Below are 21,454 nucleotides of genomic sequence, written 5' to 3'. Positions count from 1 at the left end.
CCGTGTTTACTTCCTCAGAGATATAATATGTTTTTATTATAGGTCAACTGGCAACAGGAAAGATTTATGGAAATAGTCCACAAACTTGGGCAGTTCCTTAGACAAGCTGGTTTTAAGGTAAAGAAAATGATATAAAATTCAAATGATAGATCTATCAGGATAAGTTTACGATGTCAGTCTCCACTAGTTTCAATGTCCAGGAAAGATCAGGAAATACGTCTAATCCAGGAAATCTTGCATATGCCCAATTCCAAATGTGTACTGAAGAGGTTTTTCATCACTAGTTTAGAACTATGAACACAGTCTGAACATTCCCCATAACAGGCCTATGATCCTCTGCATAAGACGGATACTTTAATTTACCTCTGGCCTTGCATAATTTGAAACATTTTTCCTGGCCTTCCTTACCAACTAGGTTACTACACAATACGTGTCTTATAACAACTTCATTGCTTGGCAGAGCAATACTTTGACTACTCTTCTCCTTGTCCCTATTTACTCCCTTATAATCCCACTATATGTAAATTTTAGGCAGGCTATCTTGAGCAATTTTTTAGGTTCTGAAGGGAATGCAAGTGGATAACGAATGCTATCCTAACGAAGCATTCGTGCTTCAAGGAGCTGCAAGGGCATGACGGGAGCCCTCATGCACCTTCCTGCTCAAGACCCTAAGTGACATTTCCACTTCTGCAGAGCCCTTCTGGAGTGTTCCAGAATTTAAAGGCAACTGTGCTCATGCAGGGGGGCAAGTGGAATTGCATAGTGGCTGTGATAGTGTTCCTGCAGCCCCTAAGAACATAAGTACAGCCCTGCTGGATCAGGCCCAAAGCCCTTCTAGTCCAGCATTCTGTTTCACACAGTGGCCCACCAGATGCTGCTGGAAACCACAGGTGGGAGTTGAGGGCATGCCCTCTCTCCTGCTGTTATTCCCCAGCAACTGGTACTCAGAGGCATCCTGCCCTAGAAGCATGAGCATTTGGTTAGTCAAGATGTCAGCCAGTCTTCCTTTCCCCCCCAAAAAAAGAAAAGTGAGGGAAATGCTCTGTGCAGTGAGGAGAGGGAAGGGTAAGATAATTATGGGTGTACAACTTTGGAAAAATCTAGAAAGTGTCTTATTAATCTCCCATGAATTGGAAACCTTATTGAATCTCAGACTCTGCTGGAGAAGCTTTAGATCTGGATTGGGATCCGTTGAACACATAAGAGTGGGTTCTGCACCTGCGCGGGACCATTCGGGCAGAATTGACTAGCTTCTCAAAGTGCCAAGCTCCGCCCCCTGCTTGTGGTGTCTCAGTTTGGGAGGCTAGTGTTTTCTCCTCAGATTCTTTCTGACTGCCATTGTGTTGGCACCTCGGACAGTGAGCTCCTCAGATTGGAACAGTTTTCTGTGAAAACAAAATAGAAATGTATCTCGGTTATACCTTATCCTCGACTTGGACCGGACCAGACTATTCTCTTTCTATGATGTTTACAGTTTAGTTGAATTGAACGGACTATTAGATGGCGTTACTCAGCTTTGACTCGGAATGGACCTTCTACTACACTATTTGAGTATTCTTATTTTCTTCCATTATGGATAAGAAAAAGTCCTTTAAACGATGTCTCTGCTGCAGAAACTCCTGTCAGTGGACGACTACAACCTTTGTCTACTTTGTTTTGGGGGAGGAACATAACACTTCCACATGTAAAATTTGTCTAACGTTTTCCCACCAAACAAAAAAAAATAGAGCCCTACGTCTGAGAGCTGCCCTTTATGGCGACGCACTGTGCCCGGCACACTGGTACCCAGGTCCCCGGCTGGCACTCCCATACCATCAACATCAGGTACGGTATTGAGGTTGACACCAGGCTCAGTGTCGAAGTCGGTGTCAGGATCTGCCATTGTGCAGTCTGAAACCTCAACATGAACTGCTACGATGTCTATCTCTGACCCGTTTAAAGCTCTGAAGCCTCTGATTCATCCCATCGTAAGTGGCACAAGTCTCGACACTGAGGGTCTGATGCTGAGGGGGCTTCTCCTTCCAAGGGGCGTTGGGAGAAGAGTAACAAATCTGGGTGCAAAGAGACTACTGCTGCCTAGAGGACTATACCTCCTCCAATGACTCTCCAGTCGATCACAATAGCTTCTCAACCATGTCAGTTGACACCGGAGGTAATAGAATTTGACTCTTCTGTACCCACTGCTCGACGCCTTGCTTCAATGAGGGCGTTCATATTGAATCATGGTACCGACCATGATCTTGGTAGCTCAGCACTGGGAGCGCTCCCTGTCTCCTGCAATGACACCAAGGCAATCTCTGTCTCTTGCGACTCATCATATGCAGCATACTCTCTGCCCTTCATCTTCCCCGTCTCTTTTGATATTGATGCCGAGGATGATAATCTAGAGGCCATCTTAGGACCTGATGATGCCCAATGCCTCTTAAATATGCTGGATTCCACTGAGAGCACTCCTTTCAACATCGACATTTTACAGCTTCCTTAGCCATGGTTTCAATACTGAAGAGGATGGAGTGGTGTTCTCGATACCAAGGACCCCAGGAACTTCACCTTTTTGGTCCCGACTTTCTGCTTATTCCATACCTTAAGCATTTCAACCTTTCCAGTCCATGCAGACCACCAGCCCAAATGCATGGAAAGCTCCAAGGGACTATGTGGCCACACAGGGCTTGGTGCATGGAGGCGGTTGGGGAGATGCTTCACAGATTCTCCTCCACTTCCCTGGACTACTGGAGGATTATCAAGAGAATAAACTCTGGAAGGCCTGGCGCCAGTTGTTGGCCTCAATGGTACCGATAGCCACTCAAGCAACTCCTCCACCGGAATTAACTCAACCTTTCACTACTATGATCTCAATGTCAACCCAGTTCACACTGTTACCGCCACCCTCCACAATTGGCATCTCAATATCAATGTCAATTCAAGTTACGCCACCAAGAGCGGACAATGTTTCAGTACCGAAACGTCCAATTCAGCTTGCTTCATTTCCACACAAACCTAAACTACTACACAAATGGTCTCCAAAAAGAAAGCTTCTGAGCCTTCTGGTCCTCAAACCAATTTAATGAATTGGGGTCCAATTCAAGGTGGTGGTTTTGACCTTTAAAGCCCTTTACGGTTTGGGCTCGGGATACCTGAGGGACTGCCTGCTCCCAAGGGTTGCTGTCCACTCGACGAGGTCATCTGAGGGGGCTCTGCTCTGGGTACTGACAATGAGGGAGGTTCAGTTGTCGTGCACGTGGGACAGGTCCTTCTCTGTTTCTGCCCCCAGACTCTGGAATACTCTCTCAGTGGCTTACCACCCAGAGACGTACGTGTTGGGCGGTATAAACACATGTTAAATAAATAAATAAATAAATAAATAAATATTCACTACTCAGTCTACATCACAACTTTTAGAAAGCATGTTAAATCCTGGCTTTTTACCCAAGCTGTTATATGATTGTCTCTGCTGCTGCTCTTTGTATTTTGTACAGTTTTTTATGCTTGTGTTTTAAATTTTTAATCAGATTTGTTTTATGTTTTATATTTTTAGCTCAATATTTTAAACTGCCTTGGGATTGTTTTAATAAAAGGCAGTATATATATTTAACAATAAATAAATAAATAAATAAAATAAAAACCATAATCTTAACTGATGGCTCAGATTGATCTTCTGCTGGCACAAGTTCCTCTGAACACCCTGACGATCCCCCGCTCAAGGTAGCGCCAAATGACAATGTGTCTCCTAACAAGGAGATGTGTTCTCATCACCGAGAAATTTCAGAAATGGTATCTGCATTTGGATTGGAATTGAAGAAACAGGTTCAGGAGGTAGATGACCCTGTCTACAAATTCTTTAATTCATTGGCTGCCACCCAGCCGGTGCACCTCCCATTGTTGCCGGTAATCTCCAAGGCAGTTAAGTCTGTGTGGGAAGCTCCCCAAACCTCGGCTCCTATCTCCAAGCGCTTGGGGAACTTGTACAGAATTCAGGAGGAGGGAAATGACTTTCTGTTAAAACACCCTCCTCCAAACTCTGTCATGGAGAATTGTGCCTCTTCCTCTAAAACCGGCAGGCGACTTACCACACCAGGGGATAAAGAAGGTTGAAAATTGGACATTCTAGGTTGGGAAATCTACTCTACCGTTTGCTTGGCGGTGAAGATCACGAATTACATGGTGTACTTTGCCAAATATACACACTCCCTCTGGGATGAACTTGGCCAGGAACAGGCTTATTTCTCTACTGAAGAATTTCTGGCCAGGTTCAACGACATCTATTCCAAAGTTATCCTCCTGACAAGACAGCAACTGAGTAAAGCCAAGCACCTGGCTGAGACCGAGACTCTGACTCTGGCAACTGCTGTTTCTTTGCGGAGGCATGCTTGGCTTCAATCCACAGCACTTCAACCAGACATGAAAGTCCGTGTGGAGAACTTACCCTTCAGGAAAGGTCTCTTTTGTGAAACCACCATGGAGTCCATTTAAAAAAAAAACAAAATCAAAGTTACAGCAAAAACCTCCTCAGACCCAAAATTCTAAATACTGCCAATATGGTAGGAGACAGTATTCCTATAAACAGGTTGACAGAAGAGATTTCCAAAAGCAGTATCAGCACTTCAAAAGGAAGCCCTTTAACTAAAAGTCCAGGGCAGGGCCCGCCCAGAGACTTCTGACCAGGACAAGCAACACCTTTGATCCCATGGTCAGTCCACTGAACCCTCTCACCCAAGAGTCCCCAACATTGACTTCTCTACAACCTTCCATCTTAGTCACCTCTGACATCAGGCTGGCAAGTCATGCCTTCGCATGGCGCAACATAACATCAGACTGCTGAGTCCTTCACATAGTCCAGATGGGCTATGCGATAGAATTCACGACCTTGCCATCGTTCAGTGGGATCAAATACATGCCTGCATCCCACTGCTGATGGAGGAAGTTCAGACTCTCTTGGACAAAGGGGTGATATGGAAGATGCGAATTCCCAGCATAGCTGGTGGAACTGGCCCCCTGAGCCCAGCGCTTGGCCCCTAGCTGGTGCTGCAGTAGACTTCACTATCAAGTGACTGCTGACCGAGTACTCACCGGTCACTGGCCAGCTGGGGCCCATAATCCGCAACCTGAGTTGTGGGAGGTGACAATCCCAAGAGAGGGCAGGGTTCAACGCCAAGTGTCTCCTAAACGCCTCATCATAACGGACACTCAGACTGTTGAAGGTTACAAGGGCAAAGTGAAAGGTTGCCAAATTTCTAGACAAAGGCTGTCCCACTGGATTGTGGAACTCATTTACCTGGCCTACAAACATCAAAAGGTGGAGCCCCCAAAGACAATATGGGCTACCAGGGCTTATGCTACTTCTGCGGCCCATATGGCTGGCATCAAGCTCAGGGACATCTGCACAGCAGCAACCTGGTCCTCTGAGCATACCTTTGCAAAACACTATGCATTAGACCTCCGCTTTGCAGCTCAGGCCAACTTCAGGAGGGTTGTGCTAAAAAGGGTCTTACCTTAGCTTACTACACCCGCATCCAGACTGCCGGCTTGTTAGTCACCCACTCTTATGAGTACAACGCATCATGATCCAGATAAGCAGATTGCTCACATGTAAATATTGATCTGGAAGTGATACGTTGCAGTCCTAAGACCCTCCTGCTGGCCCCGCTGCAGTATGCGAAGTGGCAAAACAAATGTTTATAGAACATGAAGTACTACATACTTTGTTGAACTGTGGGCTGGTCCATACAATGCTTGAATCCAAATGTTGGTCCTTCAGGAACTGAGGAGAAAGCACTAGCCTACCCAAACTGAGGAAGTGCACCATGTGCAGAGGCGGAGCTTGGCGCTTTGCAGAGTTAGTCAATTCTGCTTCAGTAGTCGCGCACAGGCTCAGAACCCACTCTTATGACTGCAACAGATCATTTCCAGATCAATAGTTACAGGTGAGCAACCTGTTTTTTCTGTTTCCTCTGAGAAAAATAAGGAACCTTTGCTTGATTTGCAGAGGGTTAAAAATGACTTCTAATTCTAAACATTGCTTGCCATCTTCTTGTTTTAAATTAAGCTCTTATCTCAAACAGGAGTTGGATGTAGCTTACATCCCTACAAGTGGGCTTGGTGGTGAAAATCTTGTCACAAGGAGTCAATCAAGTGAGCTGAATAAATGGTATGAAGGAAAATGCTTGCTAGAGCAAATTGGTAAGTATATACTTCTAAGACTGGTTCACAGTTTTTCAAAATTCAGGTGGTAGAGTGCAGCGAAGACAATTCACATCATATAAGTTGATCTGCATAAATGATCTGAGTAAATTGGAGGATGAGCTGGTCTTGTGGTAGCAAGCATGACTTGTCCCCCTAGCTAAGCAGGGTCTGCCCTGGTTGCATATGAAAGGGAGACTAGAAATGTGAGCACTGTAAGATATTCCTTTCAGGGGATGGAGCCGCTCTGGGAAGAGCAGAAGGTTTCAAGTTCCCTCCCTGGCTTCTCCAAGATAGATCTGAGAGAGATTCCTGCCTGCAACCTTGGAGAAGCTGCTGCCAGTTTGTGAAGATAATACTGAGCTAGATAGACCAATGGTCTGACTAAGTATATGGCAGCTTCCTGTGTTCCTATGATACTGTTATTAACAGAACCAATTGGTTTATTTACAGATGCTTTCAAGTCACCCCAAAGATCAGTGGATAAACCATTCAGATTATGTGTATCAGATGTTTTTAAAGGTTAGTAGTAAAGTTTGTTTAAATGCTTTTTCAAATGAAATTGGCTATATTTCTTTGTGTTGAAAAATTATATTTAAAATATGTATAAAGAGCTCATATATTGACCGTTTAACCCCAACTAATTAACACAGTTACTCCTCATCTTAACTATACTGACATTACTGTGCCAGTATAATCCCCAGCAGGACCTGCAATGCAATTTTTTTGAGGGGTGGGGGGCATTCCATGTTTTGTGATGTTTTTATAGAACTTGATATGCATCATCCATAAGCACCTATTTGCTGGTATTATCATTTTAAAGGTTGGATAATCAGAGGCTTATATTTGGCAAGTTCTGGAATCAATGTTCAGTTTTCATTATGATGTAAACCTAATTAATTGTGCAGCATTTGTACTTTATTGATGCCTGATGCATTTTTTTATCTCCTTGAATATCTGCCTCACTGGTGGTATAATTTTTAAAACAGGTTAAAAGGTCATATAACTATACCATTGTTTCACTTTCTCAAACCCACATGTTCATTCTAGATCAGGGATCAGGATTCTGTGTGACTGGTAAAATAGAAGCAGGCTATGTCCAGGTTGGAGATCGACTGCTGGCAATGCCTCCTAATGAAACTTGCACTGTGAAAGGTATAGTATACAGATGGATGTACTGTATACTCTTTTTGGGATTACACTGTAATTAGTTCCAGAATCTGGTAACCGAGACTGTCAGATATTAAAGTTTAAAGTGAACTTTTGTGACTCCTGCCACTGAATTGTGAAATGTTGGTTTATATAGAGTTGTTTATTAGAGTAAAACAGTAGTATAGGAGTAATTGCTGTGATGGTGCTGAACTATCCATACATTGATAAATAACTGGTGTAACAAGAACACCAAAAATGGAGAAAAAGAAAAGCTCCAGATTTCTGTAATCAGCTTTTATTCATTGAGTCACTATAAAACTTGTAAAAAGATCCAAGGTTACTGAATGTATTTAATTATACTAATCTTATTACTATTGTTTACAAAGGTCATATTGGAAAGCAAGTTAAGCATGCATAATCTTTATTAAAATATGTTGAATTTTAGTATATAAGGCCGAACTACACTCCACACTTTTACTTTATTGATTCTGGTGAATTGCTAAATATTTTATATTGTGAATAACTGAATAAACAGTATTATTTTAACAAACAAGACTTTGTTTGGAGTTGAAATATACTTGATGTGTATCTCATACAAGGAGGGAGATTTTGAAAATTCAACTGTTGTATTAACCATATTGCTTCGAAAGTATCTTGCAATCAAACATAATTGGTACTCTTAGATTGGGTGCAGTCTTTCTAGAGTACATTTTCCAAAAATTGCCTCCCACTTCTTAGTTATCGTTTCCCACAAGACTGCTTCAAAGCTGTAGATGTGTATATTTCTAAATTATTTACATATAATTGCAGGAATTACTAAATCACTCTTGCTTGCCATGTTAGCAGACCCCTGCTAATTTGGCAAAGAGGCACCTTTTAACGTGGTGATTCTCTTTATTTAGCAGGGGGAGAGTAGCTGGCCCTATTCACCCCCAGCACAGTATCTCCAGTGACTGTTGCTGGTGTCTGTCTTGCGTTTCTTTTTAGATTGTGAGCCCTTTGGGGACAGGGATCCATCTTATTTATTTATTCTCTGTGTAAACCGCCCTGAGCTATTTTTGGAAGGGCAGTACAGAAATCAATCAATCAAATAAGTAAATAAATAATATTTGGATGTCTTCTAATACAAAGTTTTGTTTGCTGCACAGCACACGTGTTTTGTTCACCACTACATTAAAAGCGAGCCTAGACTAATTTGTTGAAAAATGAAAGCAGGTACCACCCAAACAATTAGACAGCCGAACGATTGCGGACAGGATTTGGGAGGCTTGGCAAATGCCTGTGCAGTCATGCTTTCAGAATTGACAACTGCACAGTGTGACGTGCACAGAGCCAGTGCCATGACTTGCAGAAAACTTTGATGAAGTCAAGGTGACTTTAGATAATGGTGGTTCCTGAGAAGAAAATGTTGTTTCTTTGAGGTTTTAGTCAACAGCTTTTACTATCACCTCATTCATACTGAAAACTGATGAGTAGTGGTTGATGCAGCAAAATTGGCACAAACAGAGCTGCTCGTAGCTGTTAAACCAAGGTAGTTCAGTGTTTAGTTCTGGTTTTACTCATTTCTAGGAATTGCCCTACATGATGAGCCGGTGGATTGGGCTGCAGCAGGAGATCACGTTAGTCTCACTTTGACTGGCATGGATATCATCAAAATCAAGTGAGTGCAGAAAAGAGTTTTAGTCTAAGCAACGGTTTAAATATAACGAGAAGCTTTCTAACCGTTGTGCTTAATAATCAGTGGTTTACCGGTTGAGCAGGAAGGGTGGGGCAGTTTGGCTACCTGGACCTTTCCAACCAGAATGTTGCAGATCACTTAGTTTGCATGCACAAAAGCAATAAAAAACTGTCGTTATTCTTGAACTGATCAGTTTGTTTTTTAAAAAACAAGATTAGGGATAAATTTCATGCATTCTTAGAATATTCATCACTAGGGTGTGTGCAGTGATATAAATATAGATTGCATACAATTTCAGAGTCTTGAAAAGGTTTTCTGCTGCTGTTGTACAACATTTATTTTAGTATTCTTGGTATTGTACAAAACAGAATGACTTTGCCCCTGCTGTATGAGTGAGGTAGACAGGCAAAGGGGGAGAATAGGTCCCAAAGCAGGAAGGGAGGGTTAAGTTTTGCAGACAGCATTGAAAAGGTGAGGCTATGGTGATTCAGGAAAGTTGGATGTTCCTGCACTAGAAAAGTTGTGCAGAAATGAGAATGGCCACTCCCATTAAGGAAGGAACCCACTCCCATTCAAGACCTGACTCTTTAACTCCTGAGGTTCATTCCACAAAGGCACAATAAAATAGTCTGCAAATTGTGAGCTAGCTTTGTGAATGCACACTCCCTTTCCTTCTCTAACTTCTCCCCCTGCCCTTTTGTTTCATAGCATTACTTGTGCACCAAGGGAAGTCGAATATCCTTGAAACCCCACCTCAAACCTTGTTTACATTCTTGGGCTGAGGTGCTCCTTGTACTGGACCTCTGGTCCAACATCCGGTCCTCTGGCGGGGAGACGGGGGCAGGGAGCTCCAAACGTCTGTGGTGGCATGCCTGCCTGTGCTGTGCCACTGCAACCAGCAGACAGCTGTGTGCTCACCCAGCAAGACCCGCAGGGGAGGCTCAAGTGCCCATAGTGATGGCCCATGTTGCGCTGTGCAGCCGGCACATGGCCATCTGTTCGGCCAGCAAGGCAAGACCCACTGCAGGCTCCCCACTAGCCACCAATCTCTTTTCCAATGCATGGTTGGCGGCAGGTGGGGGGGGGACCTGCTTTCCAGGGTGGCTGCTCCTGGCCCAGCCTGTGCAGAGATCTCTGCACATGATCTCTGACGCAACACTGACAGCAATATACACACAGAGGCAGGCAGCAGCAGCGGCAAGAGGGAGTAGTGGAAGCTCAAGGTTGTTGCTGCTGGAGGGGGCGGTGGCGAGAACTAGCCCAAGAGAGGTGGGGACTCTTAATAGCTCTGATCCACTTCAGTAATGTGCAGGGACTGTCTTGTTAAACCCAGTGTGTGGTGCTTTGCCCTCAAAAGGCTTTAAGGACTAAGGGGATCCCTGAGCTCAAGAGTTGCCACTTCAATGGACAGCAGGAGAAAAGTTGTGCTGCGAACACAGAACACTGATTGCTGGTGGCTGGGGCTGGAGGGGAGGAGATCCATTACCCTATGTCTTCCCTTCCCACTTACTGAAACATCCCTGCTTTTGAAGTTTGTTTCTTTGGGCCTTTGTTCCAAGGGAATCCTGTAGAGAGTGTTGGGGAGGAGTCAAGAGGGAAAGGGAAGGAGAAATAATAAGAATAATAAATAATAAATAAATAAAATGGAGTGGTTGCTGAATAAACCTTTGGTTAGGTCTACTTAAGATTTCATGAGGGAAGCAGCTATAAAACAGGCTATTTCCCACTTCTATCATGCTTTCCCGCCCGCCCTAAGAGTTACTTCCTTCCATGGGATTCTTCATGCTGTGCTTAAGTCTCTCTCCCCACCCGCACCCTCGCCACCTTTGCTGGGGCCAGTTCCTTCCTGCTCCTGGGCTCCAGACATCAAGGGGAGTGTGTCAGAAAAATGTGCTAGCTGAAGGTCAGTGGGAAGTATTTTATTCAGAATTCCTTCTACACGCCCCACCCCCACCCCAGTTCCAACCTTTTCCTGAGCATATTCTGGGTCAGTGGAAAGTATCTTCAGAATTTTTTCTTAGAAAACAATCTTGTTCAGTCACATTTATTGCAACACTGCAAGAGAAAAGCAAAGCAGCTCCAACTTCTTGCCTGCTTTTCTGAATGGTGGGTCGTCTTTCCCACCCAGCCCCCAAGTTGCATTAAAAAGCAACAAAAATCCCAAGTCTCCCCCCCGCCCCCAATTGCCTTGTTTTTTACATCTTTACATTCTTGCAAATTCAGTTGCTTAAATATTGGATCCTTTGGAGATGGAGAAGTGGGTAAAGAAATATGTAGGATGGGAATATGTTAAGTTGTGTGTTAAAATGTTTTTGCTAATGCGTTCAGTTGCTGATTGTGCCCTCAAGAACCTACGTCTTTAAAATACTGCGTGTGTTGTGGTGTGTGTGTATGTGTGTTTAGGTTGATGCTTGCAGCTGGGGGGTGCACTCCAAAGGCCTTTAGGTGATGATGCAGCCGGGGGTGGAGGTGGGCTCCAAAGGCCCGTAGGTCTAGGCTCCAAAATTACCTAGGTGCACCACTGCTCTTTGGTTTACAAAGACACCATTATTTGCATTGGTACCCATGTAACTCTTGCTTGCACTTTGCCCCTGGTTAATGTCAGCTTAGGGAGAGTGGGGTGGGGTGGGGTGGGGCAAGGTTTATCTGGAGGGAGCACATTTTCATGGGACTACCTCACAATGTATAAGCCATGGCTTCCAGGAACCTAGAGTTTAGCTTGTACCATAACCCAATGCAGATGTACAGTAACAAGAGGATAGAACGGAAAGGGGCTATGTTGGGTGAGCTGTGTGCATAGTGTTGTGAGGGGAAGGCTTAATTTGTTTTGCTCCATACACAGTTGCTATGGCCCTCAGTCAATTCTTGCCTTCATGTTCTTGTTCTCAGATTTGAGGATTCTCCCCCCCGCCCCCCACACACATTTGTGTATTTCCTGCTGTTCTGCTCAAATTAATTTCATGGCCCATAGCCACTGGAGGTAATTGTTTTGGCTACGATTTCCTCTGATTTGCTGGGATATAGTACACCTGTCTAGATCCTCATGTGAAAGTTGAAGGTCTGACTTTCAGAAAACCAGTGGGAAGACATTTCAGTCTCTCAGGGCACTCTGCTGTTGATTTGGAAGTCGACATTTTGCTTCAGTGGTAGACTCCAGGGTGAAGCTGCCGAACTAGAATTTATCAGGAGCTTTGATTCTATCTGTTTTGACTTGAACAAAGACAGAAGTTGGATATGTTAAGTAACTTAGTTCAGCTGGAAAGACACTATAGTGTTATAGTCTATTATAATCTATTATTGCTGTGATGTAATTGTACTTACCTCATGCATTTAGGTTCTCAAAAGAAGAGTTGCCCACCACTGTGCTTCTTGCATTCCGTAGCCATGTGGTCTCATCATTTGCAGGCAGGCCTGGACCCTCCCATTCAAGCTCTAAAGCAGGCGTCCCCAAACTGCGGCCCTCCAAATGTTGCTGAACTACAACCCCCAGCATACCCAGCCACAATAAATTGTGGCTTGGGATGCTGGGAGTTGTAGTTCAGCAACATCTGGAGGGCCACAGTTTGGGGAAGCCTGCTCTAAAGGAAATCATTGTTCCAGTCTCAGTACTATAGTTAATTAACAGCATAGCTAGGAAGACTGATTTGTCTACTATTACTGCAGTTGTGAATCACCACTCTACTTAGCTCTTACATTTTAACTTTACATAATAATCGCCACCTAGTAAATCTTTTCTGTCCCATAGCTCTCTTACCCTATCTTTGACTTTGTTTCTCTTTCTTTATCCCTGTGTGTGCGTGAGCACACATTTCTGCACACGCACAGAGGCCTGCCAACTGAGAATTGCACTTCATGCATCTGATGGATTCTGGTCCATGAAAGTGTATGCTGAAATGAATGTGTTAGCCTTTAAGGTGCTGTTAGCTTTGTCATTTTTGTTGCAACACACTAATATGACAAGCCCTCTAGAATTCTGAGCCACCTGAAGTGGTGCAGTGGGGAAATGCTTGACTAACAAGCAGAAGGTTGCCGGTTTGAATCCCTGCTAGTACTATATCGGGCAGCAGCTATATAGGAAGATGCTGAAAGGCATCACCTCATACTGCACAGGAGGAGGCAATGGTAAACCCCTCCTGTATTCTTCCAAAGAAAACCACAGGGCTATGTGGGCACCAGGAATTGAAATTGACTTTACGGCACACTTTACGCCTAGAATTCTGAGGGACCCGACACTACATTGTTTAAATACTTACTTACTTGTTTATTTATTTATTTACATTTCTATCCCGCTCTTCCTCCAAGGACCCCAGAGTGGTGTACTACATACTTGAGTTTCTCTTTCACAACAACCCTGTGAAGTAGGTTAGGCTGAGAGAAACTTATGTCTCAGACTTATGTCCCACACTTTCTGCTCTATTGGGGAGTGTTTAATGTGGCCAACAGAATTTCTATTAAACACTAAAAACAGTAACAAGCAAACACACACCAATTGTGTTTGAGCTGAGCCCGTGTAAGAACACTGGCTTTGATACGGCAATCTTGTTTTTGAGCTAACCCAAATCATTGATGATGATTAGGGGTGTGTGTGTGAGAGAGAGGGGGGGGGGGTTGGGGGTTGGGCAGGAAAATAGATGAATTTTGTTAATAATTTTTGAGAGGGAATATCTCCCTACTTGTTCCAATCAGTGGGATGAGTAAATTCTTTATTGATTAAAAGATGGAGATGAGGAAGACAGTGAGCTGGTTCTGAAATTGGTAAACTTTGTACCGATTAGCCATGAGTGCCTAGTAGCCAGAGAAATGGAGGAGTCCAGACAAGGGTGAACCTCTCCTCTAGTAAACCATCATTTTTGATCCTCTAAAGTTTGGAAAGGTGATAGGATACTCCTGCCAGGTTTGTTTTTAAAAAAAATCAGATTTCACAGACAAATACTTGCATTTTCTTGGCAAGGCACACAGAGCAATACTTAGGGAACATATAATGAACAGGAAGCCTATTGGAAATGTGTATATTTTGTGTGTTTGAAATTTTGTGTACTGCTTAAATCAATAGGGTAGATTACATAATTTGATCATGCTGTTTCCAGAGCAAACCCCCTCCCGTCCCAATCAGAACACGTATGCACACTAGAATTGCCAGCAATTTCAAATGACCCTGGAGGCATTACTTCCAGAGCTCCTGGTAAGTATGTGCTGCTGCCATCAAGGGGCAAGCCTCACTGTAGGAGAAGCTTCCTTTCCCTGGCACATCCCAGACACAAGGGCAGGACTGGTTACACTGAGGCGGAAGGCAGCACCCTGCCACAGACTGAGGGCAGCAGGAAAGGAAACCATCTCTGTGCTAGTCTGGTCTGTCCTCTAAACCTGATGCTTAGCATGGTCTTTTTTTTCTTTTCTTTTTTAAAGAGAGAAACCCTGTGAAAAGTTATTGTCAATATACAGCCTGATTTGTTTCTCTGTTGCCTTCTCTCTTGCAGTGTTGGCTATGTATTTTGTTGTCCCAAGGAACCTATTAAAGCCTGCGTACGTTTCAGAGCTCGGGTCCTCATCTTCAATATTGAGATCCCCATCACCAAAGGCTTTCCTGTGAGTTTGCTGCTGTCTTGTTTTCACATCATCTTGTTAATTATTTTTAACAGTGGTTTGTGTGTGTGTGTATGGTTATACTTGTTCCGTAAGTGAGGTGTGGCAGAATAAGTACATTTAATTATTCTGTACAGTCATGTTTCCTTGCCATTCTGAGCATGGCCTAGAATAAAAGGATGCAACCTGAGACTGCTACACTTGGACAAGATGGCTGTATTTATGGTGGTGAACCTTTTGGAATCTCAAAGTCATGGGTCAAGGTGTTAGACAAAACAGTAAACAAGAATGTTATGTGAGACAAGAGGAAAAATAGGCAGGTGACATAATGGGTGGGTTTCATGCAACACCTCACCTTGCATTTTGCAAAATGTACCAGTAGAAATTATTTTTAAAGGAATGTTTGTGTGTTTCCGCTGATGAAATGGGGTTTAAAACACTAGCAATTAATACAAACTATTGTTTTAGGTGCTTTTACATTATCAAACAGTGAGTGAGCCTGCCACTATTAGAAAGTTATTGAATGTGCTTCACAAGAGTACAGGTGAAGTTACGAAGAAAAAACCTAAGTAAGTATCTTATGACATAAATGGTTGGTTTCAATTAAAACGTTTGAAAAACATGACACATTGTAGATCCAACTTGAGTTTGCATTATATTGTGCATATTGGAAACTTGACAGATACAATTACTGATCAGAGTTATGCACTATAAGAAGTTCTTACATTTGGATCTCAAAAAAGAAGCTTGGCGGTCTTTTTTCATATGATTAGAGTGAACCATATGAAAGATGAAAAGCAGCGTGCCCACAGTCATGCCATTTGGTTGTTAGCAAAGACCAAGAGCAAGCTCCATTAAACTCAGTGAGACTTTCTCTCTTCTGAAATGACCAAAAGAGCACCTTACAAAAAAGAAACCAGGTGTTAGGAAAGCTGAAAGAAGGTGTGACTGACTAACCTAATAAGTTATCAAGGACAAAATTTAGTTCCAGTCCTAATGAAAGACTGGAAAGAGTGTGAGAATGGGGGAGGGGGGGTGTTTGCAGAAAAAAGGTAAAGTTTGGTGGGAAAAGAAATCATTTCTTTGCATATCTCCAAGGGTAGATTTCTTCCTCCCTCCTTTTTTTCTTTTTCTTTTAAACTGAACTAAAGGGAGACTTTAAAACTCTCATAAGCGGGAAGGTTTCTGGAGCAGCTTATCTGACAATTGAAAGTAAGGAGTTTTGCTGTTTTGAAAAAGCACATAGGATTTATCTTTTTAATTATTATTATTATTTTTTTTTTGGTGTCTCACTTAATTGTGATCAGTAAAGATATACACTTCCCTAGAACTTGTGTGGGGCTTCTTTCTTTCTTTCTTTCTTTCTTTCTTTCTTTCTTTCTTTCTTTCTTTCTTTCTTTCTACTTGCAGAGATCAGCTTTACAGTTAGGCATGGGATATTAAGCTTAGACAGGCTTAGACTGTGGCCCAATTACATTCCCTTGATGAAGACTTAGGTAATGGGGTTTTGTTTATTACCAGAGACTTGGAAAGGGTGACCCTGGCTCTCAAAGGTTTTGAGAGGTGGGGGTTGTCTTCACCAGCATATAGCTTGACTATCTTTCCTGAGTAGTTGTGAGACATTTGCTCTATGGCCACTTTTCTGAGCATGCTCTCTGCTTGTGGTACACTGTTGTCCACCCTGTATGTGTGGTGCAGTATTAGGGTTGCACTTGATAGTCCTCTGGTCTCTTCCAGATCTTTAATTCTGTGTACCAGGTTCTGTCTGGTGGGAATACAAAAATAACAGTTGTTTGGGTCAGCACTGGAATTGCTATAATGGTTTGCTGTCTTTTGCATCATCCTTTCCACATGGGAAATGGAAAGGATGACCCAAAGCTAAATTTGACTGAAATAAAGCTCAATATAAGTCTAAGAGAGCAGTTTTCTCAATATCATATTGCTTTAGAAGGGAAATGTAATGCTCTTTGTGCACATTTTCAGCTTGAGTATATCTGCAACATTTACTCACACTGGATGCTGTTTCACAGTAATACAACTGAAAAGAAAGTTATGTTTTTCCTTTGTAGGTGTCTGACTAAAGGACAGAATGCTTTAATAGAACTGCAAACACAAAGGCCTATTGCTTTGGAACTTTATAAAGACTTTAAAGAACTTGGAAGGTTTATGTTGCGCTATAGTGGATCCACCATAGCAGCAGGAGTTGTCACAGAGGTATAGTGTGTGTTAATAGATAAATGTATAAATGCTAATTATGAAATGGTGTGTTGTGTGCAGCAATGTTCCAATTACTTTTTTAAAAATAGACACATCAGAAAACTAGGATTGAATAGTTGATCAGGCTTGGATTGATTTACAGCAAGGATGTGTTAGCAAACATTTTGATGAAATAAAAGGAACTTGGACAAATGAAGCTTTCTTTCCCTTCCTTGGGCCAAAATCTCTCTTGTAGACTCTTCTGTTAGGTCACATTCTCTCTTAGTTTGGCTTTTCCCCCTCAGAGATTTAAATTCTCTTCTGCCAGTCCGATAATCTGGCATATTCTGTCTTTTCCTTGATGGAGATTGGTTGCCTAGCATTGCTTCTGCTTGAATCTGTAGATGAGGCTTGGTCAGCCCAACCCTCAACTGGTTGGGTACCAGTTGCTCCCAAGACTGCTCTCTCTAGCAAATGAGGTGTTGGTCTCAGTGCATGGCCCAAATCTGCATGAGGTGTGCATCCAAACTCCTTAATACTGCAGTGCAGAGGAAGCCAAAGTGGTGGTTTGACATCAGAATGCACTACTGTATATGAATACATATTGTTCCATTACCCTTGTCTTCATAATAAATATAAAACTTATTTTTGGTTACTTCTGAAATGTAAAATGGGTAATGTGATGTCTTATTATGTGGTTGAAAGAATGCAGACTTTTGAGTGGCACAGTTTTTAATGCAGAATAGCATTAGAGTTGTCTTCATGAATGAAAATCGAAAGTTTGTTTCAGCACTTTGAGATAACATATTTCAAGTTCAACTAGATGTTACTATTGTTTTAGCTAACTGTGAAAATGGAGTGATGTACCAGCCAGCACATTTAATGGAGTGATGTACCAGCCAGCACATTTTCAAAGAGCTTTGCTTGCAGTTCTGCATTCAGCTATGCGCTTACACACATCTGTGTACTTAACGTGGGTGACTGAGGACAGGGTTGCAGTCCATTGTGGTATATCATGTTGTGCTTACAGAGGAGCATAGGAAGCCTTATACCAAGCCTTATACCAAGTCAGACCCTTGGTCCGTCTTAGCTCAGTTATTCTCTGCACTGACTGGCAGCGGCTTCTCCAAGGTTACAGGCAGGAGTCTCTCTCTCAGCTTTCTCTGGAGATGCCAGGGATTGAACTTGGGACCTCCTGCAGGTAGAGCAGCCACTCTGCCACTGAGCTACAACTCCATCCCTAGCTTTTACATGATTTTCAGTTGAAAGACATTTGGAACCAGAACCCTGCTGGATCAGACCAGGGGCCCATCTAGTCCAGCATTCTTTTCCTAAATGGTGACCAGCCAGTTGCTTTGCGGAAGCCTACAGTAGGGCATGAAAGCATCAGCCATGCTGTTGCTCCCTAGCAGATCTGTGGCATGCTGCCTCTGAAGCTGGGAGATTCCATTTAGGTATCATGGTCAGTAGCCATTGGTAAGCCATCCTCTGACAATGTGTTGAATCCTATTTTAAACCTATTTAAGCTTGTGGCCCTCACTACAGCTCGTAACAATAAATGCCATACATTATGATTTGTGGAGTCCCTTCTTTTGTCTATCCTGAATCTGCCAATCATTTTCATTGGAGACCCCAAGTTCTAGTATTTTAGGAAGGAGAGGAAAAATTATCTTACCATGCTCTCCAGACCAAACATAATTTTAAAAATCTGACATGTTCTTATATACCTAATCCAAATAGCACCCGCTATGCTTTAGTCTTTCCTCATAGGGAAGGTGCTCAAAAGTGTTTGATTATTGTTAGTGCCCTTTTCTGTACCTTTCCCAGTTCTATTATGTTCTTTTTGAGATTGAACAAGTGGAATGGTACACAGTATTCCAGACATGCTGCACCGTGGATTGATATAAGGGCATTATTATGCTAGTCGTTTTATTTTCATTCTTTATATAAAATAAAACAATTTATACCCACTTTCCCCTCTCCAAATATGGAGACAGCTAACAAGAGAATAAAAGCAAAACCTTTTCCTAGTCATCCCTAGTGTGGATCTTTCATCTTTCACCATCACAACACATCTTCATTGAGCTGTCTACTATAACTCCAAAATACCTTTCCTGGTTGGTTATTGCTATTTCAGACTTTATCAGTCTGAATTATTGTCTGTTCACCCAGTTTGGAGTGGTTCTTTTCTTCACAACTGTCTTGAGTTTTCACCATCCAGAATAATTTGGTGTTGCCCACTAATGTGACCTCTTACTGTTCACCCCCAACTGCACATCATTTATGAATAAATTAAATAGTTCCAGTACGGATCCTTGGGGGAACCATTACTTCAATCTATTATGAGAATTGTCGAATTATTCCTACCCTCTACTTCATTTTTGAAAAATCTATATCAATACATAAGATAATCTGTTCCCATTTAATTGAATCTTAGATTAAAACATGATCCTCAACATGTTTGTTATGAAGTACTGAATACCCTTTATAAACATATGATACTTTCTTATACTGAATTAGAACATTGGTCTGTTTAGCCTACTTGAGTCTCCTCTAACTGACAGCTGTTCTTCAGTATTTCTGGCAGAGATTTCCAGGGTGGCTACTACGATTGTTTTAAGGCAGTTTTGTTTGCTTAAAAGCAGTTTAAGGGGAGCAAGATTTTTAATTCGGGCTGCGGCATGGGAGAATATCCCCCCCCAGCCTCTCTTCCCATGCCATTTCCCTGATTTAAATGCACCCCTCTTCCTGCTGCTATTAGCTATAAAGAGCAAAAGGAATGACAGGTGGTATATCTGTCTTGTTTCACTTCTCTTGAGGGAAAGATCTCAACTGAATCTCCACAACATGTTGAGTTGGCTCCCAGTGAAGATGCTGGGGATTGCTCCTTTTACCTTCTGCATGTAAGGCAGTTGGTAGCATGCCACTGACCGATAACCTTTAGAAGGTGGTGGTTTTAGGATTGTGCCTAGATGTGTTACTTTACTATTTAAAATTTTTAGATCCAGATTGGTACATTTTGAGTTTTAAATTAAAAATCACAATGTATTTAATGTGTCTGATTTTTTTTTTAATATTTCATTTTAGATTAAAGAATGATCATTGTGGCAGGACATCTGCTACCCAACCAAATGAAAACATCGTCCAAATAAGTTTATGTGAAGAATCCAGTTGAAGGAAAAAGGAAACACAAAATTGTGTGTTCTGCAAACATTTTGAGGTTACAGTCGCTGGAAAACAACATGCAACGGGGAAATTTAAGTTGCATTTTCTTCATTGCACCAGTTCCAGAATATTCCCTGTCTGAAACCTCAGCCCTGTCAGTAGCTCTAGTGGACCTTTTATGAAAAGTTTATCAGAATGATGTATTAAAGGATGGTAACCCATCATGAAAAAAGCTTGTTACTTCCAGCCTTAAACTTTGTTTACAATTTTTGTTGGAGCTCCTTACTTGCTGCACATTATTTCATAAATGAACTTAAATTGGGCTAAAGTATTCCAGGTTTTGTACAAATACATTTTCAAATTACTCTATCTCCTATTGTTTCAGAAAACATTATGTAATGCTGCACCCAGAAATTAATTTCTTCTCATACCAAATTTATTTAAAAACTTATTTGTGAAGATGTAGTTTGTCAAATAATTGCTAATTTTATTTTTTAAATTGTAGAAGTATAATAAAGTAGCTTGGTCTGAGCATAACTTTGGTTTCCATTTAAGTCGTTGCTTTCATAAATAAAAATGTTGACCAAAAAAAAGTACAGCTGACTATAACAAGAGACTAAAACAGTGCCTCTCATTCAGTGTAATGAATCAAACATTTTGGTGTATGACAAAATGTAATGCCAGTGTTTGCAGGCTTATATATTCTTACTGTACTTTTAACCTATTGAAAGACTTGCAAACTCTATAGTTAATCCTGGCATCTTTCCTTTTATCTGTGTCTTCATGCCCGATGTTCTTGACACGATTAGGTGAAAGTTAAGCATTCCTAGACCCTGTGTACATGTTTTTTTCAGATGGTAACTCCACCCTGATACCTTTTGCCATCACATTTTCGTGTAGTGGTGAATGTTTGTGTGTCCCACAGAAGCAGTGTAGGAAAATACTGAGCAGGGTGACTCTGCAAAAAAACAACAGCAACAACAAAAAAAGCCTATGTGAAAATAGATTCCAAAAGTTTCCCTAAGTGTGAAAATGAGACAGTAAATTCACTGCATGCAGATTTTACCCTTTCAAAAACAAATGTGTGAATCAAATATGTGAACAGTACTTGACATGACTTGGCAGTACCTGGCATGATAAAAGGTAAAGGACAGAAGAGTTATAGGTTGAACAAACCTATGCATTTTTTCCCCTAAGAATTACAAATGTTCACATCTGTAGACCTTCATTTTTTCATACTTTAAAAAAAAAACTTATCTGTTAGTTCAGCTCATTCATGAACACATGTCCTGTTTCAAGAAGAGGAGGTTTAGAATATCCCAAGTATTTTCCAGTGGCCAGCTCTCTAGTGGTGGTAATTTTGCATTCCATGTGCTGCTACTTTTAGGCTAGCTGCACAGATACCACTTAATTAGAATATGGCAATGCATCAAATTTTAAGTGATCTGCAATGGTAAACATTAAAAAAAAAAGAACCCTAAACAAATGTGCAACAGTCAATGA

General features: G+C 41.9%; 1 protein-coding gene across 3 annotated transcripts in view; it reads left to right on the top strand.

The window, feature by feature from the left end:
• The window catches only part of HBS1L (HBS1 like translational GTPase), a 73,727-nt gene extending 53,239 nt beyond the window's left edge, over positions 1–20,488 (top strand). For all 3 annotated transcript variants that reach the window (XM_053288309.1, XM_053288291.1, XM_053288303.1), the window contains 9 exons: positions 43–117; positions 6,060–6,177; positions 6,631–6,699; positions 7,228–7,332; positions 8,899–8,989; positions 14,485–14,593; positions 15,059–15,159; positions 16,660–16,804; positions 19,874–20,488. In XM_053288309.1, coding sequence (XP_053144284.1) covers positions 43–117; positions 6,060–6,177; positions 6,631–6,699; positions 7,228–7,332; positions 8,899–8,989; positions 14,485–14,593; positions 15,059–15,159; positions 16,660–16,804; positions 19,874–19,885 — 825 coding nt within the window. In that variant the 3' untranslated portion in view covers positions 19,886–20,488. The remainder of the gene's footprint in view (positions 1–42; positions 118–6,059; positions 6,178–6,630; positions 6,700–7,227; positions 7,333–8,898; positions 8,990–14,484; positions 14,594–15,058; positions 15,160–16,659; positions 16,805–19,873) is intronic.
• The last annotated feature ends 966 nt before the right edge of the window (positions 20,489–21,454 follow it).

This window comes from Hemicordylus capensis, chromosome 1 (assembly GCF_027244095.1).
Source record: "Hemicordylus capensis ecotype Gifberg chromosome 1, rHemCap1.1.pri, whole genome shotgun sequence".
Taxonomy (NCBI): domain Eukaryota; kingdom Metazoa; phylum Chordata; class Lepidosauria; order Squamata; family Cordylidae; genus Hemicordylus; species Hemicordylus capensis.
Note: the sequence above shows the minus strand (reverse complement) of the source record. Positions and strands in the feature narration are given on the sequence as shown.